At 30.9% G+C, this 23,249-nt stretch overlaps 7 protein-coding genes across 7 annotated transcripts; 2 read left to right on the top strand and 5 right to left on the bottom strand.

Annotated features, from left to right (window-relative positions):
* Nucleotides 1-889: 889 nt before the first annotated feature.
* Nucleotides 890-2,731, top strand: HELRODRAFT_176481 (hypothetical protein; the record flags this gene model as incomplete). The annotated part of the gene is made up of 3 exons (XM_009023841.1): nucleotides 890-1,073; nucleotides 1,940-2,184; nucleotides 2,372-2,731. The coding sequence occupies 3 exons, from the start codon at nucleotides 890-892 to the stop codon at nucleotides 2,729-2,731; spliced, it is 789 nt and encodes a 262-aa protein (XP_009022089.1).
* A 1,982-nt stretch (nucleotides 2,732-4,713) lies between these two features.
* HELRODRAFT_176480 (hypothetical protein) lies at nucleotides 4,714-5,877 on the bottom strand (the record flags this gene model as incomplete). Its single annotated transcript, XM_009023840.1, has 4 exons — nucleotides 4,714-4,850; nucleotides 4,946-5,110; nucleotides 5,189-5,285; nucleotides 5,761-5,877. The coding sequence occupies 4 exons, from the start codon at nucleotides 5,875-5,877 to the stop codon at nucleotides 4,714-4,716; spliced, it is 516 nt and encodes a 171-aa protein (XP_009022088.1).
* A 1,168-nt stretch (nucleotides 5,878-7,045) lies between these two features.
* On the bottom strand, nucleotides 7,046-7,420 carry HELRODRAFT_176479 (hypothetical protein; the record flags this gene model as incomplete). The annotated part of the gene is made up of 1 exon (XM_009023839.1): nucleotides 7,046-7,420. The coding sequence occupies one exon, from the start codon at nucleotides 7,418-7,420 to the stop codon at nucleotides 7,046-7,048; it is 375 nt and encodes a 124-aa protein (XP_009022087.1).
* Nucleotides 7,421-10,325: 2,905 nt separating this feature from the next.
* HELRODRAFT_84014 (hypothetical protein) lies at nucleotides 10,326-10,932 on the bottom strand (the record flags this gene model as incomplete). The annotated part of the gene is made up of 3 exons (XM_009023804.1): nucleotides 10,326-10,543; nucleotides 10,618-10,782; nucleotides 10,836-10,932. Coding segments are annotated over 3 exons (480 nt in total), but the record flags the coding sequence as incomplete, so codon positions are not given.
* A 1,712-nt stretch (nucleotides 10,933-12,644) lies between these two features.
* On the top strand, nucleotides 12,645-13,255 carry HELRODRAFT_176477 (hypothetical protein; the record flags this gene model as incomplete). The annotated part of the gene is made up of 3 exons (XM_009023838.1): nucleotides 12,645-12,777; nucleotides 12,890-12,994; nucleotides 13,044-13,255. 3 exons carry the CDS (start codon nucleotides 12,645-12,647, stop codon nucleotides 13,253-13,255), a joined length of 450 nt encoding a protein of 149 aa, XP_009022086.1.
* A 629-nt stretch (nucleotides 13,256-13,884) lies between these two features.
* HELRODRAFT_176476 (hypothetical protein) lies at nucleotides 13,885-15,918 on the bottom strand (the record flags this gene model as incomplete). The annotated part of the gene is made up of 3 exons (XM_009023837.1): nucleotides 13,885-14,225; nucleotides 14,417-14,572; nucleotides 15,180-15,918. 3 exons carry the CDS (start codon nucleotides 15,916-15,918, stop codon nucleotides 13,885-13,887), a joined length of 1,236 nt encoding a protein of 411 aa, XP_009022085.1.
* Nucleotides 15,919-16,468: 550 nt separating this feature from the next.
* Nucleotides 16,469-18,068, bottom strand: HELRODRAFT_176475 (hypothetical protein; the record flags this gene model as incomplete). The annotated part of the gene is made up of 3 exons (XM_009023836.1): nucleotides 16,469-16,610; nucleotides 17,317-17,471; nucleotides 17,634-18,068. The coding sequence occupies 3 exons, from the start codon at nucleotides 18,066-18,068 to the stop codon at nucleotides 16,469-16,471; spliced, it is 732 nt and encodes a 243-aa protein (XP_009022084.1).
* Nucleotides 18,069-23,249: the final 5,181 nt, after the last annotated feature.

Below are 23,249 nucleotides of genomic sequence, written 5' to 3'. Positions count from 1 at the left end.
TGCCTTATAATGTTCTTTTGTTTTTTTTTTGTTGCAAAATGATTCATGATTTTTACTGAATTTCTTAAAAAATCCGTGGTTTCAACTTGAGCTTAAGTTTGAAAGCACGTGGTGCTTAAACCACGTGCTTTCAAACTTAAGCACATGGTCTAAGCACGTTGTTAAGCATTATATATATACATATATATATATATATATCTTTACAATATTCTATAAATTCTACCGAATGTTTGGCGTTAATATGTTTGTAGTTCGTTTTTTCGATTTTTCTCACTAAAGTTTTTTGGTGAACGTTTAGTTTAGTTTATTAAAATTCAAAATAAACTTATGTCCCGAATTCATGCTGCAAATAAGGCCATATTTCGATTCCGAATGAATCATCATCAGTGCGGTTGATGTTTATATAGGGAAATAATGACTTTGTCAAAACGAAGTTAGATGGAAATTAGGTGTCAGGTTTCTTTATTGGCTGGTCATCTACTTTGGTCTCCTTTTCTTCATCGATAGCATCATATTCTTCTTTGTCACTATTTACAAAGCTAGTTTTTATTACTTTTTTGTTTTCATTGTTGGTTAAGCGCCGGGTTGGGAGTTGAGATTTTGAATTTTAATAAACTAAACGTTCACTAAAAAACTTTAGTGAGAAAAATCGAAAAAACAAACTACAAACATATTAACGCCAAACATTAGGTAGAATTTATAGAATATTGTAAAAATTATGGTCTATTACCAACTCACACACACAAACACACACGCACACACACATATATATATATATATATATATATATATATTATATATACACACACATATATATATATATATTAACCCATATACTTTAATTTAATTGTAAATATTTCAGTATCTAATAAATATTCAGTGTTGCAGCATGCATCAAACGAAGGTTGATTTCTATTTTGGAGGGCTAGCTGGCAATCTCTTTGCAGTTGCTGGTTGCCTCGCAAATTACGACATCGCGGTCGGCTTAACTCCAGCTGTTGAACAATACGTACCAAGTGAAAACCGATGGTACATGGCGGAACCTCTACCTCATGCAGTTGCGAATTTGGCAGGTCTTTAATATCTTTATTTTGTGGTTTCTATTAATAATTCAATTTTAACTATAAAACATTTGCTCAAATTTGTATTAATTTTCGAAAAAAACTTTTAATATTTGACATTTTTGACAAAAAATTATTAATAACGTTAACGTTATTTATAAAGATCACTGCGTTTTCGTCATTATTCAACTTGTAGTTGTCTTTTTTTCTCTATGATCATCGTCTCTTCCATCAGTGACGACACATTAAGTCCATGTCCTTGATAGAAATTTTGGGTTTAATCAACTACAAGTTGAACAATGCAGTAGACGCAGTAATCTTAATTAATAATTGTATTTATGATAATCTAAACCCTATATATATATATATATATATATATATATATATATATATATTGAAAAAATGAGTAAGAATATAGGTGAGAATAGTTGATCTGTCATCAGATACAGATCGAAAGATCGACTATTCTCACCTATATTCTTACTCATTTTTTCAATTTTCTTCAATTCGGCAGAGTGAAAAGTACGGCCCTAGCGACTAAAATGTGATTTTGTAAACCTTAGTTTGCGATCTTACGCATTTAGATAAGAATCGCGCAAGCTGTTCCTTTAACTCGGGCTACCCATGAGTCCCATAAGGGACGAAACGCGTCTAGCCTGAAAAGATTTGGGTGTTCGCAAAATTGCACCTATGGTTGTTGATGGGAGATGGTGTACTTTATCTTACTCGTACGACTTAACTGATGACTGTTCAACATATCGATATATATATATATATATATATACATATATACATATATATAAAGAGATATAAATATATATATATATATATATATATTTATATACCATAACCGATCTTACAACTCCACCAATCAACAGGTTGTGTGTGGAATGGCACGATGTTTGTCAGTGGCGGGCGGGATCCATGGACAAGGTGTCTGGTGTACCAGTATGACCCTTTATGTAACAAATGGTTCGCGAAAGCTCCCATGTTGACGGCTCGGACTGACCACGTCATGACATGCACGGGGAATAAGATTTTCGCCGTTGGAGGCTTTGTTGAAGCAGATGATGACTATCCGGATGAAGTGGAATTTATTTGGCCTAATGGAGGTGATTCAAGGGTAAAAATGCTAAATTTTGTCGTTGTCACTCAGTTCATATATTTTGCCATTCATTAGTAAGTAGTTATGTACGTACGTTATTAAAAGATGTCTTCAATTTCATATATAAAAGAATTTAAGATTTGTAATTTTATACTAAGGAATTTGAACCTTAACTTTAATTTTGAAAAAAATTCAATCAACAAAGGATGGAGAGATGTATGATGTAGAGACTGATCAGTGGACATCAGTGTTTAACCTATGGAGGCCTGCTTTTCATGCACCATCCATCACCATCAACAACTGCCTCTACATCTTTGGAAGAAATAGGTATCGAAATTTACAAAAGATTAATCTGGCAAAGTACACGAAGAAGAAAAAAACGTCAAATGATTCAAACTCCTCATCAGTGCAAGACAGGAATGCCGATAATGATAATCTTGGGGTGATAGATGCAGAAGAACAGAATTCTCACACACATGATTGCCAAATTTTTAAATTTAATCGACAGACAAAAGGGCGGTTTAAATATCATTACGTCGGTGTCATGTTTGTGTCGAATATTTGAACGAGGTCACTAAGATATCAGTTTGATTTGTTTCATTTGTCTTTTCATTTTTCATTTCAATAAATTTAAACTGTCATCTATCTCGTCCCATAAATTTTTTCCGAACGTTTTACACATTAAGTGATGTGTAATAAATCGTTAAAATTGTAAATCTTGACCTCACTCTACCTCCTAGCGCCAAATGATTCAAGTGTATCAGTGCTATATGGCAGGGATGCTTATAATAATAATAATCTGGTGGCAAATGAAGCATAGGAACAGAATTCTCTCTGCGTTGGCGTTTGCCAAATTTTGATACATGAATCTCGCAATGACACAAGACGGCTTAAATGTCAATATGTTGGTGTCCTGTCGGATGTTTGAACGTATATAAGGTCACTAATGGATCAATTCGACAATTATCATTTGAATCTTTAATTATGCATTATGACTGAAAGACGATTGTTGTTTAATGTTGATGGTACATCTATTTAAAGCATTACATTTCTATCATACCAAAATCAAATGGTTTTTTATACGATTTGTTCAACTAATGTTGTTGTTAACCTTATGCTGACGCTACAAAACACAGTGAATTTTAGACAAATCATTCCTTTACAGAAATAATCAGAAATAACAGACTCTAGCTGGATTTACTGAACACGACAGTAAAATATGTAATTATTATTATTATTTTTATAATTTCCATTACGTTTTAAAAATAGGGGCAGTAGGTATCTGCCATCTTTTTTTTATTCAAAAAATAAAAAGAAAACTATCAAATTGAAGAAACGGTTTCTCCAACTGGCAGATGAATCTATTTTGTTTACCTGTCTACCGTAACGTACATACGTATAAAGAAATATACAGTACATATATGTGTATGGGTGCATTTGTGTGTGTGTGTGTGTGTGTGTGGGTGTGGCGTGTATGAATGTGGCTATTGGATGAAAATTTATTTTCTTCGAACTGTTAATATAGCATGAAAGACTGAAACCAAACTGTGTTCGTTGTACTACGCACACACACACAAACATGCAAATACGTAAGCGACGGTGTTTGTATATGGCTTTTTGTACACACACATACACACACATACATATATATATATATATCAAAAATTCAACACTACTTTCAACATTGTTCAACTTTTTTATATTTCTTTTTAATTTATTAATGTCAGAAAAATTAGACATTTAATTGTTTTAAAAATTTTATAAAATAAATTTGCAGATAGCTATTTCGAGTTATAAATAACTCATCTTCAGTGCATAATATATAATGTATGTAAGATATTTAATAAGAAGGAACACGTAATTATTATTTATATATTACTATATTATATATATTATTATATTTATATATTACTACTACTTCTACTACTACTGCTGCTGCTACTACAACTACTACTTCTAAACTTTACGTGGATGATTTAATTGTTGTAAAACAATTTAACACTCATACACACATTCATTCATTATTTAATCGTTGTTTTTCAGTATAATCAGTAAAAGAACTCGTTTCATAGATTTGAAATTTTATTTTTCCCATGAAATAACAGTCAGCAAGCTAAGCTGGAAATTTTTCTTAAGTAAATGCATCAAAATATATTCACTTGACAACAATTAATACATACATACAAACATACATGAAAGCGTTTTTAAACAAATATGTATATTTTACAAAAATATATACACACATATATACCGAAAGTACTATTTACACTTTACAAAGCACATACATAGAAAGATTTTAAACAAGTATTTACATGTCAAAAGTACTTACATATATACATCGACTATGTTTTTTTAATTATTTATATATTTACACTTTACAAAAATATATACCTACACAGATATATACAGAAGGCACTATTTACACTCTACAAAGTACAGACATATATACATAGAAAAGTATTTACATGTCAAAAGTATATACATATATACATCGTGTATAGGAGCATATAAGCAAAAGCTGTTTGTACATATTTACAGCCAGTAGTTTCAAATGTACAGGGCCTGATCGGTGTTATCAGGCATCTTACTGATGGAAACTTCAAATTCAGTCACGAAGTCACGAACATCGTTGTCCTTGTCATGCGTTGAGAATGCCATGCCGTTGCTATTAATCATTGAGTCCCCTGTTGATGTTTATTAAAAATTATTTAAAATGTGATGTTTATGATTAAACAGAATTATATTTTGATTTAACATAATTTTGTAAACTCTAAATGACCTGCTGTTCCGTGATAGTTTCCGATGTTCAGGACGTAGTAAGTATCTGGCGAGCCAACACTGAATGAATCATAAGCTGCACATGCCACGTTGTCTTCAAAATCCTCCGACACAAACAAAACTTTGAACTTTTTCTTTGCTGTAAGGCGGTATATGTTTTCATTTCCTGGTTGAAATGGTTGAAATTTTTTTAATAAATAGTTTCATTAATAATATTGCGTATTTTTTTTATAAAAAAAAAAACCAATCCAGAATTCTTTCTTCGGATCTCCAAATCCTCTTTGATACTCAGTCCAGTTTCTGTAAAAGTTTTCTCTGCCATTCATGCGTCGCTGCATAACCTGGAGAGGTTAGGTTGACACATATATTTAAGGAGCTAATTTAGTTGAAAAATTTTTTAATTTGATAGATTAAAAAAATGTTAGTAGCTTTAGGTCTCATTCTATTAGGCGTACTCATATATTTAAAGCATTATCAACTAAACTCTTTTCAGTAAATTAAATATCTGGTCAATCTGGAAAACCGATTTTTTAATTTTGTCGTTAATCTCAAGTTTGTTCATCTTCATCGTCATTATCTCTTTTTGGTATTAGTGCTCGTTGGTGTTGGTCTGTCGATTATTCTCCTCCCTGTATTTCTGTCGTTTGTTTTCTCCTCAACGACCCAATGTCTTCATTGCAATATCCCAACCAGCCATTCACAAACGTTCTTTTGTCTTTCTGTTATCATCACTCAGCCAAACTAATTTTTCATGAATCCGTCATCAATCAATCATTTATAAATATGACAAAAGAGTCAAAGTTTTCTTCTCATCACTATCTGACAAATCTCATTATACCTCTTCATTTGCAATTTTCTGTTGCCATCCGGTGTGCCGTATGTGACGAGAGCCAGAGAGTCCCTAGGCAAACCATTCCAGACAGCAGGACCCATTACCCATCACATGGTATCGTAATGTTAGATTTCGTTTGACCGGATAACAGGATTTTTTTCCTAAATCAGTTTCAATTCCTTCTTTTCTCTTTCTTGCATGAGATGTTACTAAAGTTTTTGATGACTTTTTGCAAAGAGGAAAACTCTGTCAAGAGTCATCAGACGAGACAAACAGTCATCTTCTATATCAAGATAAAGCTTCATTCAATTCAATTTATTTCATAATGAGCCAAAGGCGTTGGCCAAATCTTTTCCAAATCACATGAAGAATATTAATATTTTTTTTATTTAATATTTTAAAAACTTTTAATTTTTAATGTTTAGTAAACCTTCAGATATTTATTTGGTTACTTTGGTTTCATAATCTAAATATTTTTCTTTATTTATTGAACACTTCTTTTCAAGATGTCAAAATTTAGTTAAATTAAGTTTTGAAAGTCTTGTAGATATATCGTAACTTTAACCGCGAATGGAGTTTCATATAACATATTTAAAGTATTTTTAAAGTTCTTATTTTTCAATAAAACTCACAAAATATCTGTTCTTCGTTGAATATTCTGCACAAAACGACGGGTTCCTCGGATACAGACCTCAAAAAGCAGAATTGTCACAAGTTTTTAAAATTAATACAAAAAACATTGAATAAATTAAGTTGAAAAACCTAATACCTGATACAATTTTTATTTAATGTCAGTCGAATGATAACTTCCTATTTGAAAAAGCATTCTACATACATTAAAATGCTTGAAACTGAACAAGTTTTTTGTTTCTAAGTTTGGTCTACGGAAAAGTTTAATAAAGCCATTTTAGACCGTTTAACTTGGAAATAAATTTGCAAATTTGTTCGAGAACATCAGGAGCACGTAAATTTGGCTCAAACTATTTAGTCAAATATTTTAAGTAGCCAACTGAATATGAAAGCATTCATTTAATAATGATATGATTTGATAAAACAGCTGAACAGTTCATTCATGGATTTTAAGTAACAATAGCTAACGTACTAGGCAGAAAGTTGGAAAGTTTGTTCAAATCTGTCAGATTCTAAAAAAAAATATTTCTAAATTTAAATAATTGCAGTTAATTTAACATATTGATAAAAATTTTCAAATTTGTATTTTAAATTATACAATTATCAACTTGTAGATAATTGATAATTTAAATTAAAACCTCACCCCATAAAAGACGCAGAGATCCTCGGAGAGATAGAGTTGAGGAGTGTAGGAGAAGAACTGACAAAATCATTTTCAGCTAAGTTTATTTTATTCCATCTGAAGTTGAATCCAACACATTGAGCAGTAGTTTGACACATCCAAGCACACTCCATCAACATCTTGGTAGCATCGTTGGTGCTGCTTTGCAATGTTATGTTCTCTACAGAGGTTGGTGCAGATTGCGCTGACACGCCGCAGAGACTGCAGTTGGAACAACTTCCATTTGATGTCAGGTCGGTTGTCAGAGCAAGTAGGTTGCTTCGAGACCGAAAACATTTATTGTGAACTGCAGCGGTTAGAAAACAATTCAAAATTATATAAACGTTGAGCATTTTGTCACTGTGAATGTTTAGCAACTCGAAAAAATAAGATTGGTGTAACATAAACGATTAAATGTCCTCCTTCTCAGTTACTCTTTTCTGTTTCTCTATTTTCATATTTTCAAATCTTTTCTTCTCTCTTTTACTGTCGATTTTATATCTCTTTTTTTTCTTTCTTTCTCTCTCTCTCTCTTTATATATATATACATATATGTATATATGTATAATAAAATATTTAAAGCATCAACACAACGGATGTAGGTATAATCGAACAAATGTATAATATTAGTGACTGTTCGCTGCCTTCTCATTAAACTTTGATTCAACATATATTTACAATTTTCATTTCAAACTGTCGTTAAATTTTGCATAGGCAGAATAGCTTTTGTATATTTTTATTTTTTTTTATATTTATTTATTTATTTACTCATTTGTTCATTTCTTTCTTTATTTCCTTTTTTTTTATTTTTCCTTGATACATAAGTTGTCTTGATCCTTTAATGCTGGTGATTAGTGTGGGGAAATTTTTTTTTGTGCGCATAGTTTTATAAATAAATAAAATTATTTATAGTTAACATAATAATAATAATAAAAATATTGATATTAATAATAAAAATATTCAGAAACATTGCCAGAAAGCCAAGAGGAAGTTTATGGCTTAACACCCTCTCATTTTAAGAATACTTTGTAAGAGTTAAGTTTAAACTATCATTTTACAAATTTAAAAAAAAATGATTAAAAAAGAATAGAAATGTGTTACAGATGGTTAGAGATGGGCATTTTTCTGATTTGGTTAACAATTTGACTAATAAAAGTCCTCAAGTGGGGACACCGACGGGATTGCTCAAACAGTCCACTTTTTGGAACTGTCCTCTCATGAAGACTCAACCTTAAATAATTTCAATTACCATATTCGAATATTGTTTTTAAAAGCAAAACAAAATAGCTGCTTTTTTTATTTAGCCAAAAAATCTTCGTTGGTTGTCTCGCATTACAAATAGTTTTAAAAATCTCATTTTCTGAAGTATTTTCAGTTCAATGTATTCAGAAAATTTAGACATTTTCTTATTGCTCTCACGAATTGAATAATATGTTAGTTTCCTGGCATATTACAATGCCTTTCTTGTAGATATGAATTCTTGTCTCTCCTTCCTCTTCGTCATTTTGATTTGACCTCCACTGCCATTTAATCGTTTCTCTGTTCTCGCGAATGTTCGCAATTTGTGTTGAAATTTCTCGGCAATCTTTCTAATGCTATTTCTACCATCCTTGCATTAGAATCTTTATTTAACGTAATATTCACTGTTTGTTGTATACTGCACGTGCCTTTTAATATCCTTCCTCTACAATAATCTATAATTAAAGAAACAGAACAGAACCAAAGTCACAGATCCATATTATTGCTGCAATAATGATATGACAAATACTGCACGTATCGTTTTGAAAATAACAGATGTTCTCACGGGATAGATAGATACATTCTCATTTTTTATTATTCTCACGTGATAGATAGATAGATACATTCTAATTTTTCTTATTCTCGAATTATATATGGATACCTTAACAACGCGAGACAACTCAGCAATTAATTTTGCACGGGACGGTGATCAACAATGAACGGTTGAAAGAATGAATAATAAATAATTTTTCAATTTTAATTTCATAGTAAAAAAAATTTTTGTGTATGTGTTTATATGTGGCTTTGTGTGTATATGTGTGTTACGTACGTATATATGCGTGCATGAGGTGCGTGTGTGTAAGTGTATCTGAGTGTATGTGTGTTGTGTATGTGTGTTGGTTAAAAAAAATTGTTGAGAAAAGTGCGTTTAAATGTGATAAAAATGAGTGAAAATATGAAATATTTCATCATGAACTAATAAAACTAAGATAGCGATGAAACGTATCTAAAGTTATAGAATAAAAAATAGTTAATCTAAAAATTTTGGTGAATGAATTAATTTAAACAAAATGAAATGAGTTTGTGAAAATATTGAAAAAGTAAGTTTTTATTATCATTAATTACATTATCATCATTATAACATTATAGCATTATATCATCATTATATTATTTACCCTTATCATTATACCATCATCATTATGTATATTGTTATTTCATCATCATCCAATGATCCCAACTAACAAGGCATTGTAATAACATTAAAACCACTGTTAACGAAACGTCAAAAGAAACTTCTCAAGATCGTTAAGCCTAATTTAATACCAAATGCAACCGTTTGGAAGAATGTTCTCAAAAAAAAACAAAAAACAAATAAACATGTGTGTGTAGATAAATTATTATTACTAGTATAATAATAATTATTATTAATTAGAAGGCGGGTGTGTTAGCCAAAAGTATTCTGTGTTCGGATTCGGAAAATTTTCAATCAGGTAGTCGGAGTCGGAAAAGTTTTTTATCAGACCAACAGTCGATACAAAAGATTATTTTCAAGTTTAACACTGTTGGTGTAAATAAATTATTTAGCTAAGAAGGATTTTGGGATTGCTTTCTCTCGCCAAAAATTTATCTTTGTTTCTAGTTTTATGAAAGGATATTTGTTAAGATTTTATTTAAAAAATATAATGTTTTAAAAACCAGTGTCGACTCCAGAATATTGTGGTGGTGGGGGTGGTTTTAAAATTCTACTGTTGATAACTTTTTTTTAGCTAAATTTCGAAATATTCACGTTTGTTGCCGATTTGGTGGAAAGGATGATTTTCAAAATTCTCAAGTTGATGACCCCATTTTTTTCTAGTTTCCGTTCACTTCATTACTACACATTACACAAATTCTTATAATTTAATCTGGTTTTACAAATTTTGTTGATACCAATTTATTGAGCAAATTTTAAATTTGTGTTTCAGAAATAATTTTACTTTCCAATCTTATTACAAATCGGATGTCAAAGTAATGAAGCTGTTAAATTAATTCAACTCTCATCTCGGTGAATTTCAGCGAATGACCACCGAACGTCCACCAATTAACGCCATCGCTGTACAAGCCATTGAGAAAGGCTTCATAACAATCTTTGTACCACCACCCGCCGTGATATATCAGGGCACAATTGCCAGTGAAGAAGTCGTGATCATTGTCGTGCGTCGTGAATGCCATTTGGTTTTGATTGGTCATTGAGTCCCCTGGTCAATTTCATAAAAATAAGTCAGATATGACGACAACGATTTAACAAAATAAAACAAAAGTTTGAAATGACCAGCGGTTCCACTGTAGTTTCCAATGTTCAGAACGTAGTAAGTATCTGGCGAGCCAACACTGAATGAATCATAAGCTGCACATGCCACCTTCCCTTCGAAATCCTCCAACACGAACAAAACTTTGTACTTTTTGTTGGACGTTATGCGGTGGATGTTGTCGTTTCCTGGTTGAAAAGTTTCTATGCAGTTCACGTTTGAGTGATTAAATGAAACTAACCGATCCAAAATTCTTTCCTCGGGTCACCAAATCCTCTTTCATAATCAGTCCAGTTTCTGTTAAAGTTCTCCGAGCCATCCATGCGACGCTGCATAACCTGGCGAGGTTGAATGAACGAATAACATCGTGTCAACAGAGTTAAACATTCAAGCGGTTGACGTCAAGTAGTTTCGTCCACTTTTAGTTGAAATTAATCAACATTTAAATAAAATGTCATTCGTTTGCAGTTTTGTTTAAGATAGAAATATTTTGAAATTAGTTAATAATGCATATTTACATAAAAACCTAATCTGACTAACAAAATATTTGTTGCTCTTTGTGTTACCGGAACAGAAGTGAGGATTTCTTGGGTACAGATCCGCTGAAAGATTTTTTGTTTTTTGATAAATTACAATTTAATCGAATTAAATCATTTCACAAGCACATTTTTGAGCCAAAAATCACAAGTGCTGGTTTCAAACGTTGTCGCTTTTATTTTTGCATCGCCAAACTTAAAATGAATGATTTTGAAATTTTTCTACTCACCTGGCACATAGCTGGAAAGTGGCTCCATGGTTGATCGGTCCTGAAAATTTAGCTTACAGTTTAATAAACATACCAAACATAAACATTGATTAAATTTGAAAAATGTTAACTTGATAAAATTTTTAAAAATTTGATTTTATTTAAATTAAGTTCAGTCTTAAAATTGTTCACCCCGTAATAAACGCAGAGATCCTCGGAGAGATAGAGTTGAGGAGTGTAGGAGAAGAACTGACAAAGAACATTTTCAGTGGAGTCTGTTTTCCGTCTGAAGTTGAATCCAACGCATGGAAACGCAGCTGAGGTTTCACACATCCAAGCACATTTTATAATCAACAGTTGAGGAACATCTTCTGTGTTTGCATCCTGGAATGCAAGGTTGGCTGAAGAGTTCTCATTCGTTGCATCCCACATACCGCATAGGTTGCAGCCTGCACAATTCCCAATCGATTTCATACTAGTTGATGATTTGACTAAATTGCTTTTGAATTGGAAACATTTGCAATCGACACTAGCGATTAAAATTAGTTTTAAAATTATGAAAGACAGAAATGGCCTTATCATTGTGGAAACTTAATTGAATTCTAATCCATGAAAATGAAGCCTTTGTAATAACAGACAAACACTACACTCTATTGTCTTTCATGGTTGATATCTTACTAATTAATCCTCAAGAATATTTGCTAGGAAGAATGACATGCCAACTTTATGTATATATGTATATATCAAACGTACATTATACTCGACTGCTTATTATAGATGCATATGCATCATGTCAGAATATATGTGTGCGTACGTGTTGTATGCATGTTGTTATATTTCGGAAGTGGTTAATGATATTTTCAATTTTTAAAACTTTCAATCTTATTTAGGAAAATTAATTTATGTTATGTTTTAAATTTTTTACCAAAACCTTTATTTTCAAAAAATGGTATCGGTATCGTAATCCCCTCTAATTACGGTATATCTATCCAAATAGTAAATTATTTTAAAAGATATTTTTAACAACTTTGCTACATGAGTACGAAGAAGTTTAATATTCTCTTTAGTTAATATTTTATTTTGATATAATATAGAGCTACTTTTGATTGTAGAACGTTATATTCAAATTGCAACAGTAAAATCTCTTGTAAATCGTCCACTGTTTTTGGCATTTTAATCTTAAGTCTTTGTTCGTGTTGGGCATACACAGCTCTGTACTTATATGTTCTAGTCGGGTATATAATACGATGAGCTGCTTGTACTATTAATAATATTTTTCTACCCATTACTTGGACAAACGATAAAATGGCGAAAGAATTTGAAAAAATGCTGCTGAATATGAAAAAATCTCTGGAGTATAAATTCTATCACGAATTCAAAACTCATGAAATTTCGTTGGAACACAATTTTGAAGTTGAGTCACAAACCTCAAAAAAAGGTTGATTAATAAAATCGCCAAAAAGATATAATCCCGAAAGAAAATCAAGAGACCCCATCCAGCCTGCCTCCGATTCTTACATGATTCAGACAGGACAGACATTGTAACAAAGGTAACCACAGAAATTCAATAACCAAGTTGAGAAAAGAGTTGTTTCATGAAATGGTCAAGGAATACCCCATAACAACTTTAGAGAAATGTCTTAGGCGCAGGAAAGGTTATAGCTACAAAAATTCAATTGACTTAAAGATTTTTATTGAATTTAGTGAGGAACGCCAATCGTAAAACGTTCATGGCGGTGAACTGCCAGACAAAAAATATGGACTTCAAAGAGAAACAAATAGTTGGAAAAGTTGACAGTGTCGTCATTGTGGGAAATAACGATGACAATGAAAATAATGTCCTAAATAATGAAGAGAGAAGGGTCTCATCGCAAAGATGCAAGTTGTTAGGGACAATAAAATTGCGAGATAAGTAGACAACAACTCACCAGAAATTTGGGTAACAGAAAATGTTGAAATAATTGTTTACGGATTTTTTGACATATACTTTATTATCACCGTTGTGATGCTTGTATTTTTTGCAAGCTTTGGTTCCGACTGGTCCAGGAAATCAACATTTTAATAGTAAATGACTCTCATTTGGATTTGTGATTGTCGAATAAACGTCTATATAAAAACTAACAGCTAGTGTGTTTGTGATTTAATAGAATTTTAATTCATTCAACTTTATGAAAAATTAAAAATCTGAATATGTATCATTAAGCAATAAAAAAAAATTAATAATTTAAAATAATGTATACAATCCTTAAAATCAACTTTAGTGGCAGACATTATTACGTCAAAATAAAAAACTATGTAAGTTGACGAAAATCAGAAATATTGCAATAAACTTTACGTAAAAGTAACGCTAACCGATTATTTTAAAAAATATAGATAAATAATGATCGACTACAATACCAATAATTCTCAAAATTTTAAAAATCGAAAACTGTTATGCTTTTAAAACAAACAATTATAGGATATGAATTGTGTGGCATAAACATTGGTCATAAAAAAATAATTTTATCAAAAAGTAACATTCTTCCAAATCTGCGACCACCAACGACTAAATGATGGTGCAGTCCGAATTACAAACGGACGTTTTGTATTCCACAAGTGCAAACGGACAGTACTGGATAGTATCATTATCTTTCAATATAAATTTTTCCAGAGTATGAACATTTCTCGTTGCCGATAAAGGCGAATTCATGCCAATTTCAATACGCTCTTTCAAAACTGCACTATCGTACCAGGCGTGAGTTCTGCACGACCCATCCTTGAATGATAAAGGGCATCTGGAGAGTTCCACACATGGGGGCTTCAACGAATCATAAGTCTTGCCTTCTCTCACCTCGTAACAGTTTCCAATGTGCACCTTGCATATCAACATCCTTCCAGTGAAGCCGCCTGTTTTCATGGTGAAATTGTAAAGAAGCAATCACTTTGCGGTGAGTTTGGATAGGAGGGATGGTTGTGAAAGGAATATATCTTTTACGGTTGAAAATTTTATTAAATTACAAAACAAAAAGAGCCTGGAAATTTAATATAAAGTGTACCTATCAAATAAAATGTTATGAAGCAAATAACTGATGAATTACTTTCAATGGCAGCATGGCACGCATACTTATAAAATATCGCAGGCTTCACGCTGGTCAAAATTAACTTGTTAATGAAATCTGCTAGGCTGGAGTCAACATCAACTGGCAAGAACAGAAGTTTTTCATCATTCTTCGGTGTTAAGCCATCCAAGACACCTGCAAGTGTGAGAAGCGAAAAATTTAAATCATTTGTTTTTGCTTTAACGTTGTTAAACGGCAGCAGACTTTTTAAATGAAAAACTAAATATCGCTATAGGGAAAGTTTAACAACGAAGAAAAGCGAGTAGAGCTTGTTTTTATATAAATGACAGGTTTCTAAACTTTCACGGCAGAACGTAGCCTCGGCTTGCAAGTTGAGTTTGACAGACCGGTTCATATAGTAGGAATGTTTTATCGAGTATTTATGCGATGTAACTTGGTTTAAAGGCATGTATAAAATAACAGGGCAGTTGAAATTGAGCTTGAACTTCGCTTCATATCTAGGACGCCATGCGGTTCAGTCTTTCTATTGAAATAGTTTTTCAATTAATTTTACAGCAACATAATGCACAAGAAAGCGTTCACTTTATTAACTTTTTGACTGTTTTTTGTCACTAATGCAAAGAATTCGTTATGAGAACTGAACATTTTTGGCAACATCGTCAATTTATAAACACATTTTCAAACGAATGTGTTGTAAAAATATTCAACAAACAACTGAAAACAGCAGCAACGACAACGACAAACACAACAACAACAGCAGCAACAAAAACAAAATACTTACTGCTTGAACTCTTTTCCAGAGGCTGAGCGAAATTAATAGGCATTAACAAATCAACAAATTTGTTTTTTGGATAAATGGGGATCGTTCTTGTACTGGATAATTCAAATTCCAATTGAATTTTATTATCAGCAAGTTGAAGCCAGTTGGACTGAAAATGGTTTTTTAGATAATCTACAAAATTTACATTACAGGTTCCAGTGGCTTTAGGCTTCACAATGCATGGCAGCTTGGCTTTAAAGTTGCTGGCTGTCTTCTCCAACCGAACATTTATCGTAGAAATAGGTGCTCGGAATTCATTCGTTAGCATCGATTTATCCCGATCCACGTTGAAATGCAGTGTGAAACTGCATAAAAATGAGTTGATACTCATGCGGGCTTCTATCTCGTTAAAAAATTTTTTTAACAGCCTCTCCACGACTGCAAACTTTTCAGAAAGTAGGTAGATGGTGACACAGTGCATCTGTGGTGACCGTTCAGTGGTGATTGAGTCGTTTACAATGGTTTCTTTCAAGCTTTCAAAATCGAATTTAACGTCTGTTGATAGTTTTATCTTCGAGTATTTCTGATCTACGTGTCTCCTCAACCTATCCGAACATGATGTAATGTTTTCATGGAGGTCGCTGCAGAAGGTGATGTAAGGTGCAGTCCTACTGTGACGTTGGTCCAATGAGAAGATGCATCTCGAATCTCGGCTGATAACTTCAAGATTGCTTCTGTCCAATCCACTATCACCCCACATTTCAAACAGAACTGAGGTTAATATATTGTTTTATTTTTGTATAAAAGATAGAAAAATAATTTCTCAATAATGAAGCTTACTCGTTATCACTTACCTCATTTATAAATAACTTCACAAAAACAAAGCTTAGACAATTTGTATGATTTGATTGTAAGAAACAAATGTTAGACATTGGAGAGCGTAACTAAATGAGAAGCAAGTTGTGCAATGGTAGGTAAAAGGAGTCTGAAACTACTCTGTAGTGACTGGCTTCGAATGCGTTGAGGCCCAACGGCAGCGCCACACTTCTTACAACTTTCTCTCTCTCTCTCTCTCTCTCTGTAGAAATTTTTAGGTACAACAGCAGTGCCAGGCAGCTCAACTATTACTTCATATGTGTGTATATATATATATATATATATATATATATATATATATATATATATTTATATATATATTTATATATATATATACCAAAGATGCTAATTACCCCTCAGTGACTCATATGCTTATTACTTCTTACAACTCTCAGGCATACATTTTATAAAGCAAAGGCCCATATTTTATTTCATTATATATATGATATAAACGTACATTTTTCGACGAGTACATTACACGTTGGCAAACTCATACGAAGTATGGCTGGGTTGGCTTGATTTGAATTTGAACACACGCAAACTTGGTTGCCTTCCAATAGCACACATGAACTGCCTCTGTTATTTGAAAAATGCATGGTGGAAATAATTTAAAATAATAATATTTGTAAAAATAATAAAAAAATAATAATTCTAATAAATAAAAATAATACTAGAATACTAAACTTGAAAGTTTTATTAATATTGTGAAAAAATTTTTAGTTATAATTTATATAACTAAGATTGTATGCTACGCTACATCCTTATGCCATAAATTTAACTTTGTTAAACGTAAAATGTCAATAGAAGTTGACGTTTTGTGTATGACTTCTCTCTCTCTCTCTCTTTCTCTCCTCTCTCTCTCTTACCCAAACACACTCCATAATATACACAACACATACATGCACAACAAACACTTTCAAACAACCACATATTCAAACTTCAGTATTTAATAATTTAAGCATTCTGTCATTTTTCAAAATAATAATAAAACACCAAAATTTTTTAATGAGCATATATATTGAACAACATCCAGAGATAAAAATATATCATTATGAGGAGCTGTTAAATTATCTGGTTAAAATTTTGGGATATTTTTACCAAATAAGCTTAAAATTTTAAAATTGAATGAAATTTTATGATTGAATTATTATAAAATAAGTAAATAAAAAAAATTTCTCACTCCAAACAGTTGAAAGCTGATATGAATTTATAATTTCTTTCATTTAAATTTTCATGTGTAATTTTCTCGGATATATTTTTACATTTTTCCATTAATAAAGACTTTGCAGGGTAAACATCCGGTACGAAGCCTTCAATTTTTAAGGAATTTTTTGCAACATGAACAACGATGTAATAAATTGACTGAAGGTGGGAGAAGAATTTGCCCAACTCTTCCAATGCTGTTTCATTATGCAAGTGAAGGAATGTTATATGCTCCTGAAAAGAATAGAAAAAGTTTATTTATTAGCCAACTTATGTTTTGAAATTTATAGGACTTTCAAATCTAGATAACTAGTTGATGAAAGTAAACGACTATTGAACTATTATTATAGTGATATATTTATTGAATATAAATATAAATGAAATATAGTATATCACCTTTACAACCACTTTCTTCAACCAAGATGTGAACAATTTTATTTTTGCATCCATAATAGCGATAACTGCAATTTCATTGTTTTTCTTGTCGATCAACATCACGTCATTAACCTCGTTATCCCTCATGAAGTTTTTGAACCAGCCATGAAAAACATCACTCTGAACAATTCTCTGCAACAACGTCTGACTGATACAAGTTGGTGAAATGTTTGATATTTTTATTGAGTCTATTTGTCTTTGTATATTCCTGACAGCATTATACAGAGTATCGTCGTCTTTGCTTGAAATGGAAATGTGTTTTCCATTGCTATCAAATTTGAAATCAGCATTAACATCGTGAACTTTCTTGGAATTATTAATAAAGTTGTTAGATTTTAACAGCTCCAAGATTTCAGGTTGATAATTTTTAGGCAGTTGAACTTTTGAAACTGGCATGACGTACAATAACCGATTGTTGCATTAAATTTGTTAAATAACACAAAATAAAAAATGATTTATTATGTTAAGTTTAGGAGGTCACTATCTAGGATTCATTTCTCCTCCATGTAACACAGCAGCACGGGTAAAACCTGGAGGAAACGTCGGGATTCCCAACTTTCGATTTCAAAAAAAATTTAAAATGAGATTTAGGTTTAAAAAATTACTTTATCAATGTTCATTTAAATAATTTGTGAATACGATTTATTATAGTAATATCTTTTTTGATTATCCGATAACTCTTTTTTTATGTAAGTGTTAAAATGCAAAAAGTTAAATTTCTAAATTTTTTTAATTATAAATTTTTAAACTATAATATCATTACGCAATTTTTCATTCAAAATTACAAAAAAATTGGTAATAATATTATTATATTGAATGATTGAAAGTAAAAAATAGATGGATAATAAATGAAAAAAACGCCTAAAATGTGTCCACCCATATAATGATTTATCATCATTAATTTATCATCAACATCAACCATCATGATTTTGGGTTGCAACTATAGGCTTAAAAAAATAATGAGCAAATATTTTTCGACTGTTAATTATTTAGCTAGGTTGTTGAACTTATATATCAATCTCTTCTATTGAGAAATTTTCAAGAAAATGACTTAGGCCCTATTTAAGTAAATTTGTTCGGTTGTGCATTTGTACCCTGATCTTTTTTCCATGTCTACTTTAAGATATTATTGTTTTTTTTATTTTCATATTAAATTTATATTTTATTTGTTCAATCATATATTTTTCGTTTTAATAATTTAATACAACATAGTTTTTATATCATTACACCTAACTGTCTTCTGGAAGTTCAGATATTCACGGTATCTTCAAAATATTTACAACGGTAACTTGAAATAAAATTTACAAAGATTTACGACAAAAGAAACAAGGCAATAAATATAAAATAAAATATTTTAGAATCTGATTAATTAATCAATTAATTAATTAATTAACTGATTAGATTAATTAATTGAATGATTGCTCGCTAAATAACCGATTCCATCACCTTACACATTGTAAGTATTGATACTTTACATTTGAATTCATCGTTTAGACATTTCTAGTTAATTTTGCACATCCTATTTTTCCACCAAACTGGCCACAAAACTCGACACTGCCCTATTAGTTGGCGGCGTTATCAAAGACATGACATCGAAATAAAAATTATTATATGATAAAAAATTTATTTTGTCAATGGTGTTTTTTAACTAAAATTTTTAAAACCTGCCCTGGCGTATAAATAATATTTCAAAAATACAGCTATCGAGTGAAATTGTTTAAAAAATTAAAAATATTTGTTATGAAAAAATTTATCATTAAGATTAACTTAACAGCAACGAAGATATGATAACGAATCAGCAATATTGATTTGTTTCTTGTTGTTTTTTGTTGTTTTTCAGTCGCAAAAAAGATAAAGAGATGCATAGTGGAATTTAAACAGAGTCGTGGTTGTTCGCTTCAATAAAGCCTTATTAAAGCCTAAAAACTTATAAAAACGGGAAACAGAACTTATTGCGAAAATGTCCGGAGCAATAAATAAATATATCAAGATGTAAATTATTTTTTATTTTTCCTAATAATATTGATATAATGAATTAGAATTGACATGTATGAATCACAGGTTATTTTATTCCAATGTTCAAATTTCATCCTTGGTTCCTTCAATTTTAATCTACATTTTAAATTTTGCCAAAATTTGTTACAAAATTCATATTAATTTGATTTGTCAGCTGGGTTCCAAATTTTCAACGCCAAATTATTTACTTTTGCGTTTGTGAGTCATATTTTTTCTTTGTGGTGTTTTTTTTATTGTTAGTCGCACAGGCTTAGAAAAATAAAAATGAACAGGAATGGATAGGAAGACATTCAAGCAGTTTATGTGAAGTAATAATGCACGCTTGCTGATTTCATTTTTTAATTTTCGATGTTTGTTAGAGACCAACACGGATGGAAGTGCAGTCAAACATAAAAACACGTGAATCAATGGAAAGCAAACTCGCTGAACCTCTGACAATGACAGCGTACGCCATGAAAAATATTTATTCAAACTGAAACAAAAAACTTATCAAAAACCGCGTGACATTAAATAAAATTAAGAAACGTTAGTCCTTAAGCAGTAAAGTTTGAAAAATATTCAAAGGAGTAACTAGGCCTAGGTTTTATTCTTTTTTAAATGGTTAGATGTTTTAGCACTAGGGGTCAAACAATGTGACAACAGCATGTAAATTGTGTCTGAATCAACACTCATCGTCAAATATGAGAATTGCAACTTGGGAGACTTGGCAGAATTTCAGTTTTAATTCGAGAAAAATGCATGTGCGTTTATTATTGGTCTTTTTTATTGTTCTTATTATTATTTAGCTTTTTAATTATTAATATTATTGTTGTTATTTTTGTTGTGCTCATGATTTGACGGACAGCTGATGGGCTGTGGATGGGTTAAATGTAGTCCTACATGGATCAGATGTTTTCATGTATAAATTATCGTGTGTAAAATATGTAAAATGCGTAAATGTATATGTATTGGACATGTATATATGTCTGTGCGTATGTGTGCATGTATGTGTGTGTGTGAGTGTGTGTGAGTGTGTGTGTGTGAGTGTGTGTGAGTGTGTGTGTGTGAGTGTGTGTGTGTGAGTGTGTGTATCGTTATGTTTTAGCAGACCGGCAGATGAAATTGTAAGCTGTCTGCACGCAAATGTTGTAATCATATATTGTAATATTTTTAAATGTCAAACAATCAACAAGATGAAGTTTATGTGTTATGAAGTGGCCAACTTATTTTGTATGTGTGTTTGTGTGTGTGTGATATATACATACATCATACATATAAATATGTATATATATTTATATATATACATATATACATAAATATATACATACTTATATATCTCACGCTTGAAAACATGCTTTATGAATTGATGTGTGTGTGGATACTACATACAGGCAAACACAGACCAATATAAAGCATATATTTATACATATATATACATATACAATATATATACATATACAATATATATATATATATATATATATATATATATATATATATACAAGTATATTTATATATAAGTAAAAAACTAGATGTTTCCTATTAAATATTCGCAACTGCTGTCATCAGCACCCTCACTCATCTTCCTCATCATTGCAGCCATCTGGAAAAATTATTTCAATTTCTTCCTGCCTTCATCCAGCCTCTCAGCAAACTCGAAGGCTTCTTACGTTGAATTTTTGCACTGACATCCAAAGGTTGGTCGTTATTCCCTGTTAAGATAATTTTTATTCACAACCATTACGACTAAAAATTCCAAATTTTTTTTTATTACGAATTTCAATACGACTAGTAACTTATTAAGACTGGTAATTAATTGTGGCTTGTAGTTCACTACGGTAAGTACTTTTTGTATGACTCCTATTGCTGCTAATAAGCAATCAGAGCGGATCCAGAATAATTTTCATGGTTTCAAGGTTTCCAAAATTTAAAAGTTGGACCGCAAATTTGCCGTAAAATTGGGCTTAAATTTGTTTGAAAAAACTTTTCTTCTTCTTATCACTGAATTTGTAGCTAATTTCGCACTTAAGACTTTAAGACCAAGATTTTAGACAAAAATTACTTTAATTTTGTTGTTTATAGGGAGGTTGAAATAGATTTCAGTCCAAATTTTTACAAATTTAAACAAAAATTTAGTTTATTTTACCTTTAATCTTAGCAAAATTTTTAATTGTTTGGGGTATTTGTTCCCAAAGTCTCACCCTATATCTACCCCACTCTTTTGATATGAGCTAACTAATGTTTTCATAATTCATCATAATCGTGATTATTTAAAAAGATTGCATTTGAAATGAACAATGCTATATTTCGTTCAAGTCGTTGTTCTTCAGTGTTATTAACAATTAGACGTTTTTAAATTATTTACAATTCAATACTTTTGTAAACTAGTTTTTTAATCGTTTGCTAAAGGTTTATCCATATTTTTAATGTTATTATTGTTAGTGTTATCGTTAATATTATTTTTATTATTGTTGTTGTTATTTTTATTATTATTGTTTTTATTATTGTTATTATTATTATTATTATTTTGATGTGACGGTCATATGTGTTTAATTGAAGTTTTTTGACGAATGAATGTTTCATCTCTGCCATCGTCAAATAATTCTTTGTTTCCTTTCTAATTTTTTGTTATTTTTTATTATAACTGTTATTATTATTGTTGTTGTTGTCGTTTTTTTGAGTTATATGAAATTTGTAAACATTGAACAAACATTACACACACACGCACACACACCCACACACACAAACGTACCAAACACACAAACACAAACACACACACACGCACAAACGTACCACACACACGCACACAAACACACACACACACACACTGTTTTTCTCTCTCTTTCCCTTGCTTCTATATTAAATAAAATTTTTAAAAATATTTTTCTAATGAATTCACATTCCATTTAATATTAAGATAATTATTAAGATAATTAATAACTTACGATAAGCTAAGATAACATAATTACAAATATGAATCTAACTTGAAAACTGATCAATACTTAACTCAGTAAAATAAAATAGTTTTTAAAACCATCAAATCGCTGGATACGGCCTTGAGCTCTAAAGCTACGTGGGCTGTTAATGAATTTTTTCTTTCGTACAAACTGTTCCATGATTGAATGGCATGTTTATTAGGATTTGTTTGTCTTGAGGTTTGTATGCTGTTGTTTGTTTTTTGATTGTTTCTGTATTTGTATATTTGTATGTGTGTTTTCGTAATGTGTTTGTATAAGTTTGTATAAGTTTGTATGTGTTTGTATATGCTTGTATAAGTTTGTTTCTGTGGGTGTATGGGGCCTAGTGTCTAAATGGCTCTGTGGTTAAAGTGTCTTTTTCCGTGTTGAAGTTACCAGCTTCAACCTCAAAGAGATTCTTCTTTGCTACATATGTATGTTTATTAAGGTTGAATTCTATATGCAACACAGCACATGCACATGTGTGCTAATTATGACTAATGAAAATCTTACAGATGCAGTTGTGAGTTTAACCAACAAGTTAATTTTATTTATATATGTCGATGAATCGTCCAAATACTTCTATGTTTTTGTTTCACAAATTTCATACACTTTAAATGAAATA

Source organism: Helobdella robusta (genome assembly GCF_000326865.2).
Source record: "Helobdella robusta unplaced genomic scaffold HELROscaffold_38, whole genome shotgun sequence".
NCBI lineage: Eukaryota > Metazoa > Annelida > Clitellata > Rhynchobdellida > Glossiphoniidae > Helobdella > Helobdella robusta.
The sequence above is the reverse complement of the archived record's forward strand: the minus strand, read 5'-3'. Positions and strand labels throughout refer to the sequence as shown.